Source organism: Pomacea canaliculata, linkage group LG11 (genome assembly GCF_003073045.1).
Source record: "Pomacea canaliculata isolate SZHN2017 linkage group LG11, ASM307304v1, whole genome shotgun sequence".
In the NCBI taxonomy this organism is placed as follows: domain Eukaryota; kingdom Metazoa; phylum Mollusca; class Gastropoda; order Architaenioglossa; family Ampullariidae; genus Pomacea; species Pomacea canaliculata.
The window spans coordinates 7996553-8012520 of NC_037600.1; the positions used below are offsets into that span (position 1 = coordinate 7996553).

At 37.2% G+C, this 15968-nt stretch overlaps 2 protein-coding genes across 2 annotated transcripts; one reads left to right on the forward strand and one right to left on the reverse strand.

Annotated features, from left to right (window-relative positions):
- The first annotated feature begins 1234 nt into the window (after window positions 1–1234).
- On the forward strand, window positions 1235–3251 carry LOC112575690. Its single transcript, XM_025257670.1, has 3 exons — window positions 1235–1383; window positions 1891–2162; window positions 2822–3251. Exons 2-3 carry the CDS (start codon window positions 1922–1924, stop codon window positions 3046–3048), a joined length of 468 nt encoding a protein of 155 aa, XP_025113455.1. The 5' UTR covers window positions 1235–1383; window positions 1891–1921; the 3' UTR covers window positions 3049–3251.
- Window positions 3252–3891: 640 nt separating this feature from the next.
- LOC112575689 (mitoguardin-like) lies at window positions 3892–14411 on the reverse strand. Its single transcript, XM_025257669.1, has 13 exons — window positions 14185–14411; window positions 13319–13710; window positions 12554–12745; window positions 12263–12354; window positions 11159–11377; window positions 10742–10854; window positions 10203–10275; window positions 9752–9838; window positions 9064–9162; window positions 7924–8058; window positions 7304–7357; window positions 6967–7083; window positions 3892–5969 (listed from the first exon to the last, which is right to left on the reverse strand). The coding sequence occupies exons 2-13, from the start codon at window positions 13617–13619 to the stop codon at window positions 5832–5834; spliced, it is 1620 nt and encodes a 539-aa protein (XP_025113454.1). The 5' UTR covers window positions 13620–13710; window positions 14185–14411; the 3' UTR covers window positions 3892–5831.
- Window positions 14412–15968: the final 1557 nt, after the last annotated feature.

The following is a 15968-nucleotide window of genomic DNA, read 5'->3' on the forward strand; positions in this document are numbered from 1 at the left end:
GTAAACCTGTAAAGTCAGGGAGGGACCCACATCATTGCCGAAGCAACCAGAGCAAATCTGTTTGCAACAGCGGTTCCATGCTAGTAGAATCTAAGGGTTTAAATGTCCCCATCGACATTTTCTTTTGAATTCAGAAAGGAGATATAAAAGCAGATATAGGCTCAATCGTGGTCTGGCATGTAACAAAACAGTTTTGTTGATTTTCTTTCTGCTTTGTCAAACAGCTAAAAACCGATTCTGTTTTTCTCCTGTTTTGTTTTCTCCCCCTCCTACCCTACCCATTTAGTGAATCTCACTTCCTTGTTTTTCACACTTAGTGAACCTCACTTACTTGTGGCTCACCCTTACTGGGATTTCGTATCACGTCTGCCCCGACAGATGCATCGATAGGATTGTTTTGTTGGGGTCGATTCGACTAATCAAATGAAAGAATAATCTAATGTTGAGGTGTGTAAATCTGTTTAATAAGCCTTTCATTAACACTACTAATGCTTTAAGTGTCCTAATGGAGAGAGGAAGAAAAGAGAGAAAAAAGAGTTCACTGGGTTCTCCCTGGCTCTGTGATCATTGCCCCCACTCCCCCGACTTTGAAACAAAAGATAAACTAGTTTAAATATTATTCTGCACGAGCCCAGGACTGTTCTTGTCCAGCCAGCAACTTTCCAGAACAAAGGTGTGCTTGTGTGAGTGGGACATGTCATGTCCAAGACACAGTGAACCACTCGCGTTCTTTTTATAGACTTTCTGCTCCCATTATCTTTTCAAACAAAACGCAGCACAGCAGGGCGCGACAAACAGACAAAAATAGTGGTTCTCCTGTCTGAGCTCTCTTCTGATGTCTATTCTACTTCTGGAATTGATGGATTTAAATTTATAGCACTTCCCGGGTGTGGCAACTTCTTTCTTGCTATTATTTTTACGATGACGATGTAGTAGGCGGACTTTATTGTTAGTGCTGGTATTCCTGTCTGTACTTCCAGATTGTAAACAGTCCATATTTCAAATTTGCTCTAGCTGCTAGCTACTTCGTCATGTTTATGGTTTGGTACCAAAAGACTGTGGTCTTTTTTTATTATTTTTTTTTATTTTGCAGTGCGTGAAACAGCGACCGTTACTGCGAGGGCTCACCTGTTTACATGATTACTGTACACCAAGTGGCACTGACATGAATTCCATTTATCACTCTCTCTTTCGACCTCGTACACACACGTGCACACAAGCCCGCACACGCACTGACGCACGCACACAGACACAGCCTTCCTGTCGAGGGCTGGCATCTGTCGCAGGCGACAAAAGCAATTAATGTCGCACGTCCTCATCCCAGCATGCCTTTCGGTGGCCTGTGCTTTTGTGACTGCGACCTTCTTCTTGATTCTTTCTCTGGTAAGTACTGACTTTTCTATCAACAATAACAACAAAAATGGGGAGGGTGCATAAAGGAGAAGTTTTAGAAAGGGAAAACAACAATTTTAAGAACATCTTCATCTAATTGTATTTGATTTGTGCTGATACTTACTATCAAGTGCTGCAGCTGACGGATCTTGTCATTCGACAAATAAGTTTGATATCCTAATAAGACAGTGATCTTGGTTCCTATGTTATACTGAACCTCAAAGATTATTTTGTTCTTGACAGACAGAAACTAGTTTTGCATTGATGATGTCTGTGTATGTGTATGGTACGTCTGTGTCTGTGGTCTAGTCTCTAGCCTTCATTTAGACAGACGATGACATAAACTAGGTTCTCTGAGATTCGATTCGACAAACAGACAGTCAGATAAACATCCAAGAACACAGAAAGCCACAAACAGAGGAACAGGCACGCAGACAGAAATAAACACACCCGATAAGACGCAGTACACCCGTCTCAAGATCTTACCTCTGCTCTCAGTTCATCCTGACCATCCACCCCGGGTGTCGCCATGTCTCTGTTTGACGGCACGGACTTAGATCGAGATCACTTCATCGAAGGCTGTCTCGTCGTCGCAGTCGCCATTCTTATCGTTATTTTCATCTACGCTCTGTGTTGCCACGCCAAGAAGAAAGCGGAGAAGAGGAGGAAAAAGCAGGAAGAGGAGGAGGCCACGTCTTTCTTTACGCTGGACGACATGGACCCTCCCGCCCGCAGCACTTCCTACAAGTCCACCGTCTTCACTCTGGGAGGTGCGTTGAATAAACCCACACACAAACACACACACACACACATAGATACAAACACACACACACACACACACACACACAAACGAGCGCACAAAACACACTGCAAGTATATGGAGGGATGGGAGTACAAGATTAATGTGTGTCGATGCCTCGCTTGAATAGTTATTTCCCTGATAGCATTTAAATATTTTATAAGCGTTTACAAAAAGTTTTCGACCATTTGTAAACGTTTATAATGCTATCTGGGTTATGCATTTTAGGTGTAGCTAACGATCACAGAACACTTCGTGGAGCTCACACCTTGACCCACTATTCTTACTTTGTATGCCTGCCCCATCAGCCGTCAGTGCCGGCATTTTGGTAAGCATTTATTAGTCCACAAACTTCATGTATTTTGAAATTAGCCATAAATTAAAATTATTTATATTTACTCCTCTGACGTGACATATGTGTGAGCGTGTGTGCATACTCGAACGGAAGAAAGTGTGTGCATGCACAAAGCTGTGAACAAGGGAGAGAGACTGTGCATGTCTCTGTGTGCGGGCGTATTTACTTAGCATGCATGTTACAATTGTTTACAATCACACCTGGACAAAACCACTTCCTCCCAGGTGTCACTCGGCTGTATGCCCCTCTTGGCCAACCGTACTTTTCCTGTGCAGAAATCCCCTGCTGTCCGCCGCAGACCTACATCACCATCGCCCAGGCGCCAGTCACTCTGGACCAGTTCAACGGTGATCTCTCCCCCGGACCCGTCCTCCTGGGGCCGGGCAAAGGTCAGCACGTGTCCACACCTATCTACCCACCTTCGTACTTCGGTCCCTCCTCCGCCTGCTACACTTCTCTCTCCGATGTCAACCCCTCCTTGGCAGCCCCGCTCAAGCCCTGAGCATTCAGTCACGTGATGTAGGTGTTTCTGCTGTCGATCGAGCAGGTGCCTGACTGACTTGTGACAAATGTCATTGCTGTGATCCTCCGCTGATAGACTCTCGAGTTAGGACCTGGCGTTTCCGATGGCTGGGGCGAGAAGGGAAATTGTGTTTCCAAGTCGTTTAGCAATGGGCAGATGTGTTATTAAATGAAAGATGTGACGTGTCATGTTTCCGAGTGATCTACCGAGTGTGATGTTATGTCACAGACATATTCTGTGATTTGAGAAAAATGCACTGCTTTACTGTTGTACTGGAATGTTCTTCATACATGTCCTGAGGTATCATATTAACATACATGAACCTTCACGGGAACAGCGAATTTGGACACGTAAGACCTGAACCGAATTCTTTTTTAAATGCTGTCCTGAAACGCCAGTCACAGATCGTGTAGAAAATGCCAGCTTGTTGACAAACTAATCGCCAGTGTTGCTAAAACACGAGTTATTTCTCCGGAAACTTCCCTCCTCGAAGTTACACGGCTGGTAGCAAGCAATAAAACCACGATCCACTCCTTTCACTGCTCTCAGTTCTCCGTTCCCCCGCCTCCACTCCGACGATTCCCCGCCCACCTCTAAGGTTTCTTGCAGCAGGAAGGAGCTTCTTGTCTCGCTGCCTTCTAAGGTCTCCTTGATCGGATTATTTCCCCTTTGTCGCTCTCCTTCCTCTTGCAAAGAAACTTTGAAAGCAACAAGAATGTGAACTATGTTCAGCTTTGATTTGCTAGCGTTTAACTTAAACACTCTGCACAAACTTCCATAAATGACTCCATCACTTGAAATCATAAGAAAGTCCAAGCTCAGAACAGAACATCATGACCTATTTTTATTTACTAGTTGCAATCTGCTTTCGGGTACTGTTGTGCCATTTACAGAACTTTTCTCAAAGCAACAGCCTATTTGAAATGATAAAATCTTGTAATTTGGTTTATTTTAAACATCCATTAATAACCATCTCAGTTCTTAGCCACCAGTAAGGCATGCTTAAGGGACTGGCTAAACTCACACAACACTCAAAAGGCACTAAAAGCTACTACGGACCACAGCGAGAAGTGGGCTAGGGTAATATAACATATTCTGTATGATATTATGCACAAGTTTAACAAGAAGATCGATCAAAAAAAAAAAAGAAAGAAAGAAAGTGTGGATAATGTGGCTACTCAACAAATGTATCATTTATTCAGCAGTTCTATGAACAAAAGTTCTATGAACAAAATCTTGAAGTAGCAGTTACGTTATTGATATTAGACCTTATAATAAAAAAATTCTGAAACTAGAAATAAAAAAATACAGCTAGTATTTGAATGAAAAAGAATTCAGGCGGAAAAATCCCAAAGAGGTGCAAAAATTTAACAGGTGATAATTTAACAACCTCTCATCAGTTTAACACAGCCCTTTTCATTTTTGGGCCAGAAATATGAGTATCTATTCTCTGCCCTTCTGAACTTCCTAGGAAGGTTGGGACTGCACTTACCATACATAAAACAAAATATTTAAATCCAACTTTCAGCAGATCAGTCAGCATAATCATCGACTGCAAACGTCTAAAACTGAAAGTGAATGGTACACTGTGCCGCAGAAGACAACTGTACATCTTTCAAGAATGTTATCTAATACCACTGCTGCAGCTTAATGCTGGGCTGTGGAATACACAAGAAAAGCAAGACTTCCTGCAATCTCATCATAGCATCACATGAAAAAAAGAAGAATTTTTCAGAATGTGAAATGCATTTCAGAGATGAAATGTGGAGAATGTGATGTAGAAGAGAGAAAACACACATACAATACATGCACAAACATTTCCGAATACTCATCACCCATATATATGTAGAGATATAAACATATAAAATGTTCTGTGACCATTAAGAAAGCCCAAATCATTTGTGTAAGTATACTCATGGCTCTTTGTAACAATCTAGACCCAGGCTTTTTACTGCTTAATTCTGCAGTACTGAGAAGTGACCAAAGGTCACAACAGCTGTAGTTGAGATATGAAGATAATAAAATTAAGCTAGTATTTTTCCCTAACCTAAGAAAAAAAAAATGCTAGGATTTAGTATTTCCAAAAGCATAACTTCATGCACCAGAGCTATTATCGCATTCAAACATACAAACTCATTAAAAAAAAGCATGGCCTTTTAGTACTTTTTTCAGCTTTCTTTTCAAGATAGCCAGCCTAGCTTTAGCCTAGGTGACTAAAATTTAAAATTTTTTTTAAATGAGCACAAACCAAACATTGAAGATCTGTGTGCCAGTTTTTTCAGAAGCCCCTTTCATTTGGAATATCCTTTTAAAGTGTACTCTGCAGTTTTAAGGAATGTTGCACTTGTTGGTGTCAGTGGATCCTTTACACTTTATACAGATTACAATTAAATAAAATTAAAAATCATCATTCTGTAATGTCATGAAGTTTTGGTCTGCTAAAAAAAAGTTCTATGCAACAGGAGTATGCTGCCAGCTCTAAGGTAGAAACCAACCTACCTGTTCACTATTATGTACACACTATTTTAAAACTTTATCCTTTCTCGAAGAGCAGGCAAAAAAAGAGAAAATTGTTTTCGAGTCACCATATCTTTGATCGTCAACTTGCACTGAACAGGTAGCAAGACGCAAACAACCCATGGTCAAGGCCGAGTAAGAATCACAGGTAAGAACTGTCCAATGCTCCCCTGGTGGTATGACCTTTTAGTGTTATCACAGTAGTCTGCACAAATGGTCCCTGAATAATCCCAGACACTGCCACCTCACAACTTGAGCCGCTCCCACGCAGTTTCACTGGCTTTTCTTGCAACGTCCATAATGTCCTCTGCTAGTTCTTCCACTGTAGTATATCTCATTTTTTGAAAGCTGAAGATGTCGCGGATAAAACCCAGCACCAGATCCTAGAGGGTACATCCACAGAAAAAGATTTTTTTTTAAATTAGTCTTTCTGGCAAAGTTCTTTCTTACAGAAATTAAAAAATAAATAAAACTTGACTCTATGCTGGTTTGACACAATCCTAATATACTTAAAAGACTGATTTCAGAAAAGCCTTAACATTTTTTGCTTACAAGCAATTACACTTTCATGTTATTATGATTTCTTTTATTTTACTGACTCTTTACTGTCTTATTGAAGTAAATGCTGCACTCAAAAGCAGGATAAATTCTGTACCCAACAGAATTTATTTTTATATAATGTCACAATCACGTTAAAAATGGGCAGAGGATGTAACCCATAAGCTAGCAATGACTTTGTATGTAAAGAAGCTTTTAGACTGAGACTGCATAAAAGTCAGAGCATACAGAAGCATCACAGAAAGCTAGGCCATTTGCAACAAGTATTTAAGAGCCGAGCTAATGCCAGACTGAACTAGAATACGGTTGGCGACATTCAGAAAAAGGGCAAGACACTTTGATGCTGCTAACAAACTGATGCTGAAACTTTGCCATGGAGGAAATGCAGCTATTACATTTAAACTAATTCAAGGAAGAAGTATTTCAGCCACTGGCTCTCCAACTGGTTAGGTACATGGAAAGAAAGTTTGCTCATTCATACACAGATCTGCCTTATACTCTTAATGAATTTAACATTTTCTTTTTTTCTCTGTCTCTTATTCTTTCTTTCTACATATTAATTAAATGCATGCTTATTGTAAAAAGCTGTATCGAATTTGTAAATGAAAGATTGGATTTTTTTTTCAAGTACTTGCTCTAAAATATCTTCAGATCTCAGTAGAATTTCCTCATGTATCACCACAGTGCTCTTTATTTCACATTTATGCTCAGCATTAGGATCAGGCTTATGTTAAAACATTTAGTTACCAATTTAAATATTTGCCAAACTAAGAAGAAACATTCTGAAGCATAGCATTCATGAATACATCTTATTTTTCCTACCTTGAAAAAGTTACACAATGTTTTAAGTTCTGAATCAGGTCCAAGGAAACCCCAGGCTAGCACAGGACTTGTGTGTTCAGAGATGGCATAAAAGTGAGCAACAAATCCATCTTGAAACTGCAAGCAAATAGTCTGCTGTTCTCAGACAAGTGCTGAAAAATCACTAGATACTTGTCATCAAAATACTTACTGTAAAAAATGTGTTAATATAATTTATTATAAAGTTTCAATTAAAAAAAAATTATAATTTTTAAAAGCTTTAGTTATTTACTACAATTTTCCACATCTTTCCATGAATTCCACATATTTTTAATAACATGCAGGAGAAATTATTTACCTTCAACAATCTACGTTTTGCTTTCAGAACAGACCACACTGCTGTTGCTAAAGCCTGCAAATATGTCAGTAAAATTTATATCAGTATTTATAAATCAGTAAAATTGAGCATAAGAGTGGGCAAAGAGTGAAGGCACAGAAGATATAAAGCTAATTTGTGGGAAAAGATTACTTCTTTAAAAAAATGCCAAGAGGGAATAAAGCAGAAGAACCTTTGTCATACACTGCAAAACTTTAGGCTGCATCTTTTTCTGGCACAGTCCGTAAAATCTGTATGATAATAGATTTCTCTTGCAGCAAAAAAAAGGAGATAAATAAAAATCATAATTAGCTACGCTCAGCTATGTCCTGTAGTTTGCTAACTGACTGCAGTTCCTAGGAAATACTGTACAATGTAGATGATTTATAAAGGACATACCGTTCCCAAATGTAAGATTTTATACCCATTATTCCAAGTTTATCCTGTCATTTCAGCAGTCATACCTTACCTTATACTGTAAGTATAAGGTAAGCTGTTTAGTTTTTCCAGCATACTATACCAAGTAAAGGGAAATCTGGCCCTCTCAGAACAATGCCAGACTTCTCTAAGTGACACATAAATATCCACTGTTTATAACATACCGTTTCCTTGAAGCCATTAGACAACCATCTATTCTGTACGACCGCTGTGACTGTTGAAGGTGGGTTTTCCAGGTCATCAAAAGCGTCCATCATAATGAAATCCAAGACGATGTCATAGAATGAGAGACACTTCAGCTGAAGGAAAGACAGAGAAGAAATAATAATAAAAAAAATAAAAACTTCCTTTCACAAATTAAATATTATTCTCTTACCTCTTCAAGCCCGAGACAGACAAATATATCTGCCACCTTTAGTAACTATTAAATTCAGGGATTTCCCGCCTTGTCCATCAACTTTAATAATTTTAAGTATAAAAGAAGACAAAACCCAGTCATTAAGCAAGGTGAACAGCATCCGAAAAGAAATACATCCCTTAATTAATATGAGAACAGGAAGACATGAATTTTTCCAGATGTATCTTTTGTAAAAACAATGGCAACATGAATGCACACATGAAGACGCCTTAATTTTTTTTTTTACCACTTTCAAACCTAAGGTGTTCTTCATCATCATAAGTTATGTTTATTCATTTCTATATAGTGTGTAAGCACTAAAATCCACTTAATAACATTACAGTCATCATTTACTGCGTATAAGCATGTACCAAAATTTTCTTCTTGGAAATATAATTTGATATACTTTATGTGCTTTTGAATTTGTAAGGCAGGGCTATCATAAGATGGAATAAGGTAGAAATGATTCCTTTTCTCTTAAATTTGAAAAAAAAAATTTTTTGATTTAGATTTCTCTTTATATTTATTTATTTTTTTATATTTTGATAATACTTGAAATTTGTGTGTACCTGGGGATCAGAATCAAAGATCAAGAAACATTTTGCATAGCAAGGGGAAACCAAACAACCAAAAAAAAAGGTTATTTGGGGAAAAAAAAAATCAACCTATGAATTTCATCATCATGAAAGAGCTTAAAGCTTTCTTCAAGCCTACTCCAAATGATAACATGTCAAAGTCAAAGTGAAGAAGATGTTTAAGACAAATATCAGCCATGCTGAAATCATCTATGTGCTACATTTAGACACAGGTAGGAATATAGAACTTTATACTTGTATAGATATGTTACACTTTTCTGCCACACACATACACAAGCATGCGCGCGCACACACACACACACAATTCTTACCCCTCTACCTGCAAGCTCCTCTTCAATTTTTATCCAATTTTTAGGCTCATCAATGTATTGCATTAATGTGTCATAAGTCATGTAGAACTCCTCTACATCCTGTTGAAAGATTGCAAACAATTTAAATATGGTGTATGCCTCTCTTCGGGTAAATCAGGCAAAGGCAGGGTAAACAGCTCAGCATATGCCTCAGTGGAACACAAGGAGAAAAAAATGCAGATCAAAAAAGACTTAAGTTCGTACAATTTTGCTTCAGTTTGAAATTTGCGGTTAAATAATACTTCTTCAACAACTTTATTTGTACATTTATATTTAGTGTAAATCAGTAATGGAAGCAAAATATATAAGAAAGGAACATTGTCATGTGAACTTTTACTCAAAGACTTCATGTATAGCAAAGCATGACTTGCTGATTATTTTTTTCTTATATTATATTCATTTTTAATTCATCTTTTATTTGCTGGTGTTATAATCTAATGTGCAAGGCTATAGAACCATAAGTGACAAGTAAGAATTACGTTTACACTGTTACAGTTTGAAAGCTAATGGACAAAGGAAAAATAAGCCTAAAGAAACAGATATGAAAGAAAGAATAAAAATCAGAAGGACATGAAGCAAGAAAAGACTGGACTAAAGAGACTACCAAGACTTTCCTGAGACTTGTATAATATCTGATAAACTAACAAACCTTGTCTGCTTTCAATAGCAAATCTCCTATTAGTCGGCGTCCTATGTTTATGAACCACAGTCTGTTTTCTTGATGCACAAAGATCTCCTAATAGGGAATACAGAAAAAAATATGCTTGATATTTAGAAGAAAATCCAAAAAACATGTTACTGACATGCCACTATAATGAACATAGACAAAAGAAGCTCTATACCTGAGAGCGCATCGGCATTTAAAATGTTCCCAAATGGTCTGACAGTAGATGACAACTCTTAAATATTATAATATATAATAATCCTTTAGCCTTCAATGAAACTTACATCCCTGTCAAGGTGATTTCTTGATTCTGATGAAAATGAAACCTGCTCTAATGAATAAATGCATCAAGGAAGGTAAGAAAAACAGAAAAGCATATAGAAGAAAGCTACTTAAAGCCTCAATAATGAGTCGGTCGTGTCATGTCTATCCATACCTCAAATGCTAGTCGGATTCCATGAAGTTTTGCCAGAAACTCAACATCTGATAAACAGTGAGCCATTTCTGCCCTAAAAAGTGAATTAAAATTTAATGAAAGCTGATTTCAGTCTTCTCAGCCCTAAACATCATATATTTTAAAGTGTAACAGACTGATTTTTTTTTCAAATGGCTGGGCTGGGCTTTGGTACTAAATGGTAAAAAATATGAATAAATAAAACAACCTAAAATCTCGAACAACAAATCAACTTGTATATAAAGAACAGAAAGGGGCTATTTCTAAATTAGCTTTAGAAAGGTTTGAAATGTACACCACGTGCCTTTATCCAGTTTTCCTGGTCAACATTTGAAAAGACCAGAAATGATGTTTGTCAAGGGAAACATTTTCTAGTACATCAGAATAAAAATTGGTGAAGTCGCAAAAGAAAATTTTTGGCTACACCAAACATTTGATTTCATTTTGTAAAAACAAACAAGCATAAAGCACAAAAGGATCACATTGCGCATTTGGAGAATCTACAATGTTCTGTGAGGTACCTGAGTGTTCTGCAGGGCACTGTGCCATGTCGTAGTTGAAGTAATCCAGCTTCGTAAAGCGGCACACTATGAAGCATTTCTCTGTGACACTCCAGGTCAGCAAGGTTGGCCATCTGCAGCCAAAATATTGGTGAAGGCAGATAAAAACATACTCATGCATACAAGCACACCACGACACACACACTCTGTCACTAAGACACTTTTCAGTCACTAAAACACACACCACCATTCAATCTTGGTCTCTAATTTTTAGGCTCATCAATGTACTGCATTAATGTGTCATAAGCCACAACTCCTCTACATCCTGTTGAAAGATTGCAACAATTTAAATAAATTTTATAAACAGCAGCAGCTAGATGGTTCATGCTAAAGCACCTACATCAGTAGCAGATAGACTGTTCATGCTAGAACACCTACATCAGTTGCAGAAACAAAAGACTCTTGGTCGCTAGAATCCTCCTCCAAGTTTCTAAGCTTCTCCAGTTCTGTGTCTACATCCGCAAAAGCAGACAGTGCAGTGCCAAGAGCCACATGATCAGCATGCCGCTCACACAACCGTTCATAGTTGTCTTGCATACGGTATGCAACATCAAGCAGATTTTCCAGCCGATGTTGAAGGGCAGCAGTATCCGAGTCCTGAAAATCAATCAATTTATAAACCACTTGACTGATAATATTAGTTGTACTAATTAGTTGTAGCTACAGCTGCAATATATACAGTTCCTAATTTCATTTCTAACACAGGGTGACAAAGGCAAGTGCACCCATACAAATATACTGGTAATGCTAGTAAATGATTCCCTGTGAGAGTAAAGATACATTATATATGTATATATGTTGCTTCTGGGCTGTATATTGCTTGATTTTTTTATGTCTGAATTAATTTCATGAGGTACTTACAGATTAGGCAAAAGATTATTGGAAGTTGTTTTTTCTTCCTGTATTCCAGTATGCATGCTGTACTTCAGTTTGATCGAAATATTACTAGGACAATTACTTTTCTTCCTCTTGAACTCAACGTGAAAGTACTATAGTGCATATGGCTAAGTGGAGTCACAGTTATCTAGAACCAAACTGCTTGTAATCTAAACGTTACGGCACCATTTCTAAATTAGTGCTTCAAGACTATACAAACTTTAATATTACTTCACAGAGGCAAAATAAATTTCACAAAATCAGACACATTGCTCTGACCGATGAAGATTGCTTACACACTTAGCCTGGATTTGGACTACCTCAGACCTAGCATGTTATTCACACACAGAAGATTTAGAAGACTTGCTGACTGTGTGCAAATTGTCAACTTTGAAATTAGATAATAAATAATCCTGTGTTTCAGGTGCTGAAATTTACAGAATATTAAGATTCAGATTATGTCTTAACACGTGCCAAGTTATTCTTGTATCAAATATTCCCCAACCAGAGTTAAAACTATATGACATTTACAATTTTAAGGCCCTACTACAGATGCAGATTAAAAACTAGTCAAATTCTAGGCATTATAGACCAAAGATAACTTACTGGAATAGCAGGATATGGCTGATCATCAAGGTAGGATAACTTCATAATGGCATCTTCCCATATAGATACAGCTGTTGATAGGCTTTCCATACCTGTGAGATTGAAATAAAAGGCCTAAATGAAAGCTGAGCTGACCTTCCATGACAATAGTATGCTCGACTCTACTGTCTCTTTCACTGTAGTGTGATGATATTAAAAAGTATATAACCACCAAACACAAACACTGAAAATATTACTAATAAAAGCAATGAGTAGCCTAATCAGAAAACAAATAACAAGAAAATAAATTACCAAGCTGACAAAGCTCCAGTGGACTCATGTTTGTGGTATCAAGACCAGAATGGGTGATTGTTGATGTAGAGGAAGTCATAGACAATGCATCAAGGCTTGACATAGATGCAGAAAGGGCACTTTGCCGGACTTGTTCTAAAATGGTGACAGACCCACTGTTGTTGCTGACATTACTTTTCTTCGAGGAAATATCTGTTTGGAGACCAAGATGCTTAAACTTTACAATCAAATTTACTGCTCTGACAATATTATAGGTGGGGTAAAAAGAAATGGAAAAATATTATCTATATACAATTATTAACAAAGGATAAAGATAAGCACACATTTATACTATTGCAGACAGGACCTGTTGCATAAAAGTAGCAGGTTATTAAATATGTCGATTATCAATAATGTCATTATCTAAATCAGTAGGATACCCAGTTTGTTTTTGCCTTATCACTTGAGACTTTGGGCATGCACCTTCTATATGCTAAATGTAGCTACAGCTCATGACAAAATTTTAATTTTTAAGTATGAGGATGCAATGTCAGTCAATTTGATTTGTTTGAATGATTGCTTGACTACAGAAGCAATATTATTTTTAGCAGTAGTATAGCTTCAATACTTTGTTATTTAAGCTGCTACAGTATGTCAAATTTATAAAAGTGCAAAAAAAAAATTTAATCATCATAAAACATTTGTTTTTTTAGTTTCAAGCGCATGCATGCACAAGTTTGTCAGATAATGAACAAACACATCCTGAATTTGATTTTAAATACATGCCTCCATTTGGTAAGCAGGCATTGAGACTAGCATTAGCACTGCCTGGGCGCTGGGTGAGGTATTGAATTCTGTGATGAGGAAGAGTTTGATGCTGGCGACGATGTTGTTGTTTGGCCTGAAGCTTTTTCTGGATTTGCTGAGCTCTGCGACGACGTCTTCGAAAAAAGGCTGCAAGAAATCCCATCAATGCCAAACCTACAGTCACGCCAAGTGCTGTCAGCTTTATATGACGTGGCAGCTTAGACAGCTGAGTTACATGTGCAGGCATACCCTGCTGAATGCTGGCCAGAGCTTTCAACATTTTGTTGGGACGACACAAAATGTACCATTTAACGTCAAGATTCAAAACTGTAGTTCTGTTTGTTCACTGGAGAACATCATGAGCACTCAGTCTAAAAGAAGAGAAAAAAAAACAGCAAATAAGTATCACTGACGGTTTTGTTTCACTTCAGACTACACACGAATACAAGATACATAGGCATATATGATTTATTTCACGGAAATCAAGATTATAAGTTAAAATGGAAAGTCCACATACGTACAATAAATAAAATACTTCGTTGAATTCTTGTAAACCAAAAGCGCTTTTTATAAGAGTTTGTAGTAAATGGAGTAATTTCGGTTACTGGTTACATCAATAAATTGATCGTAATATACTTTAGTGGTGTTACTGTCAACGAGGAGAAACTGGAATGCTTTATGTATTCTGTTGGGTTGACAATATGTGTGTGGATGTCAGTCCGTGCGAGAGAGAGAGAGGCACACACAAAGTTTTGTATAGTTGTTGTAGTTGTTCTTTCTGCTACAAAGACGCATGTAAACAATCGTGAATGTACATTGGACACACGACGACTACAAAGGCTTACCTCGAACTTTCATAGTTTAATCGAACACGGAATCAGCGTTAATAAAGAAACAGCAGCAAGACAACTAGATGAAAAGTATGTATCTGGATTTCAGTTACATTATTCGTCTAGTTCGGATGTTTGCTCCATCAAATGGGTGCATACAAAGGTCAAAACCATGCCGATTCCTCTGCCATTGGAAACTGCACGCGAGGAGCTAAGTGTCCTTCACCTTATTTGAAACAAAGCTTCCACTATTAGTTTCGGAAGGAACAGAAAAAAAAATGATAAGCTTTAAGTTTATAATGCTCCCTTCTATGCATTATGAACAAAAAGGTGCTGTTATTATTTTCATAAAGGCTTTAACCTTATTAAAGTAAAAATTTCGATTCACTAATACACGGTCTGTAAACTGAAATGGAGAAAGTTATGTCCCTTGTCGCTAGTACAAGCCGCAAAAGCTAAACCTACTTCCTACGGAAAAAGAAAGAACCAAGAAAAAAGACAAAATAAAATAAAAATAAGACTCACACAAAAAAAGCAACAATTGAAATTGAATTACAGACTACTTGTTCTATTTTGGGTCCGTGAAAAAATACAGAAAAACCTCCTTATTAAAGATCTTAATTACGACCGCTTTTAGATGCAACCTCACTTTTTCACGGACTTATTTCTCTGTATAATCATTTCTATTAATTACGATTAACTTAAAAGAAATCAATAGCGATTGAAATAGAAAAGAAAAACGAGATAAAAATAAGGAAAATTTAAGGAGAGAAATGGAAGAGAGAAAGAAATGGAAGAGAGAAAGAAAACCTCACATTATTATTGACTACAGAAAGGAGAGGATAGCGTGCCAGTGCCATATGTCACTGAGACTGCAGGCATTGTATTATATACCAGGGTTAGGGGTTTGTTGAGTGCGTGTAAGACAGATAAAGAGTCTGACTTACATGCAAGTAAAAAAATCCCAGTTTTTGTGCGGGAGCATATCTCAAACGAGAAAAACTACACAAAAGCAAAAGAGATTTAATGACGTGTTAATAGCTATTAAACTGTTGTCGATACGTTAATTCTCTGTGGGGGCAAACCAAGCAGGTGTCCATTTTACAATTTTTTTTATAAAAATGTAAAAGTGCACATTAATTATAACTGTGCTGTTGCATAATCAAGAAATTGTTGCAAAACAGTCTAGGACAGCAGTTTAGTTCCAATAAATAATTGAAATGCTATTGATGACATTTTATATTTCGTTTCTTTCTTTCATTTTTTTTTTTAAGAAGTGCGTTCTGTGCATTAAGATGAAAGCGTGAAGGTCACCTTTTTACATCAGTTTATTCGATTCCAGCAGCCACGCATCGGCAAATTTAAAGCAGAAATATTTATTCTTGAGAATTATCTCATTTATCTATTTCTTCATTCCATTTTGATTTGACTCAGGCAGGAGGTCGACATGGTTTTCAGTCAAAATGACCGGCGCGCGCCCCGTTCATTGATGTCTCGAAGACCTTTATAAATGACTTCCCTTTGACCATAGTCTCAGTCCTTGCAATGTTCTTTCCTTGAGTACCTGCTTTGTATTCACCACTTACTACTTTAAAGAAATCATCCTTTATGTACAGCAGGAAAGCCTATTATGCAAACAGAAAAGCATTTTAATGATTAAAGCTATAATAATGAAGATAAACATTTAAGAGACTGAATGGACGGATTCATAACACGATACTTAACAGTGAAAGAAACAACAAAAAAGAAATAAAGAAAGAAAATTAGGATTTTGTGTGTGTGTGTGTTTTGTTCAGTGA

What these genes read in the sequence shown, in the direction of transcription:
- LOC112575690 (XM_025257670.1), top strand. Translation starts at nt 1,922, where the DNA reads ATGTCTCTGTTTGACGGCACGGACTTAGATCGAGATCACTTCATCGAA. An exon ending in CACCGTCTTCACTCTGGGAG is followed by an intron (nt 2,163 to 2,821) that starts GTGCGTTGAATA and finishes TTTCCTGTGCAG; the next exon opens with AAATCCCCTGCTGTCCGCCG.
- LOC112575689 (XM_025257669.1), bottom strand. Translation starts at nt 13,619, where the DNA reads ATGTTGAAAGCTCTGGCCAGCATTCAGCAGGGTATGCCTGCACATGTA. An exon ending in AGCCATATCCTGCTATTCCA is followed by an intron (nt 11,378 to 12,262) that starts GTAAGTTATCTT and finishes ATTGATTTTCAG; the next exon opens with GACTCGGATACTGCTGCCCT. An exon ending in TGCTATTGAAAGCAGACAAG is followed by an intron (nt 9,163 to 9,751) that starts GTTTGTTAGTTT and finishes ATCTTTCAACAG; the next exon opens with GATGTAGAGGAGTTCTACAT.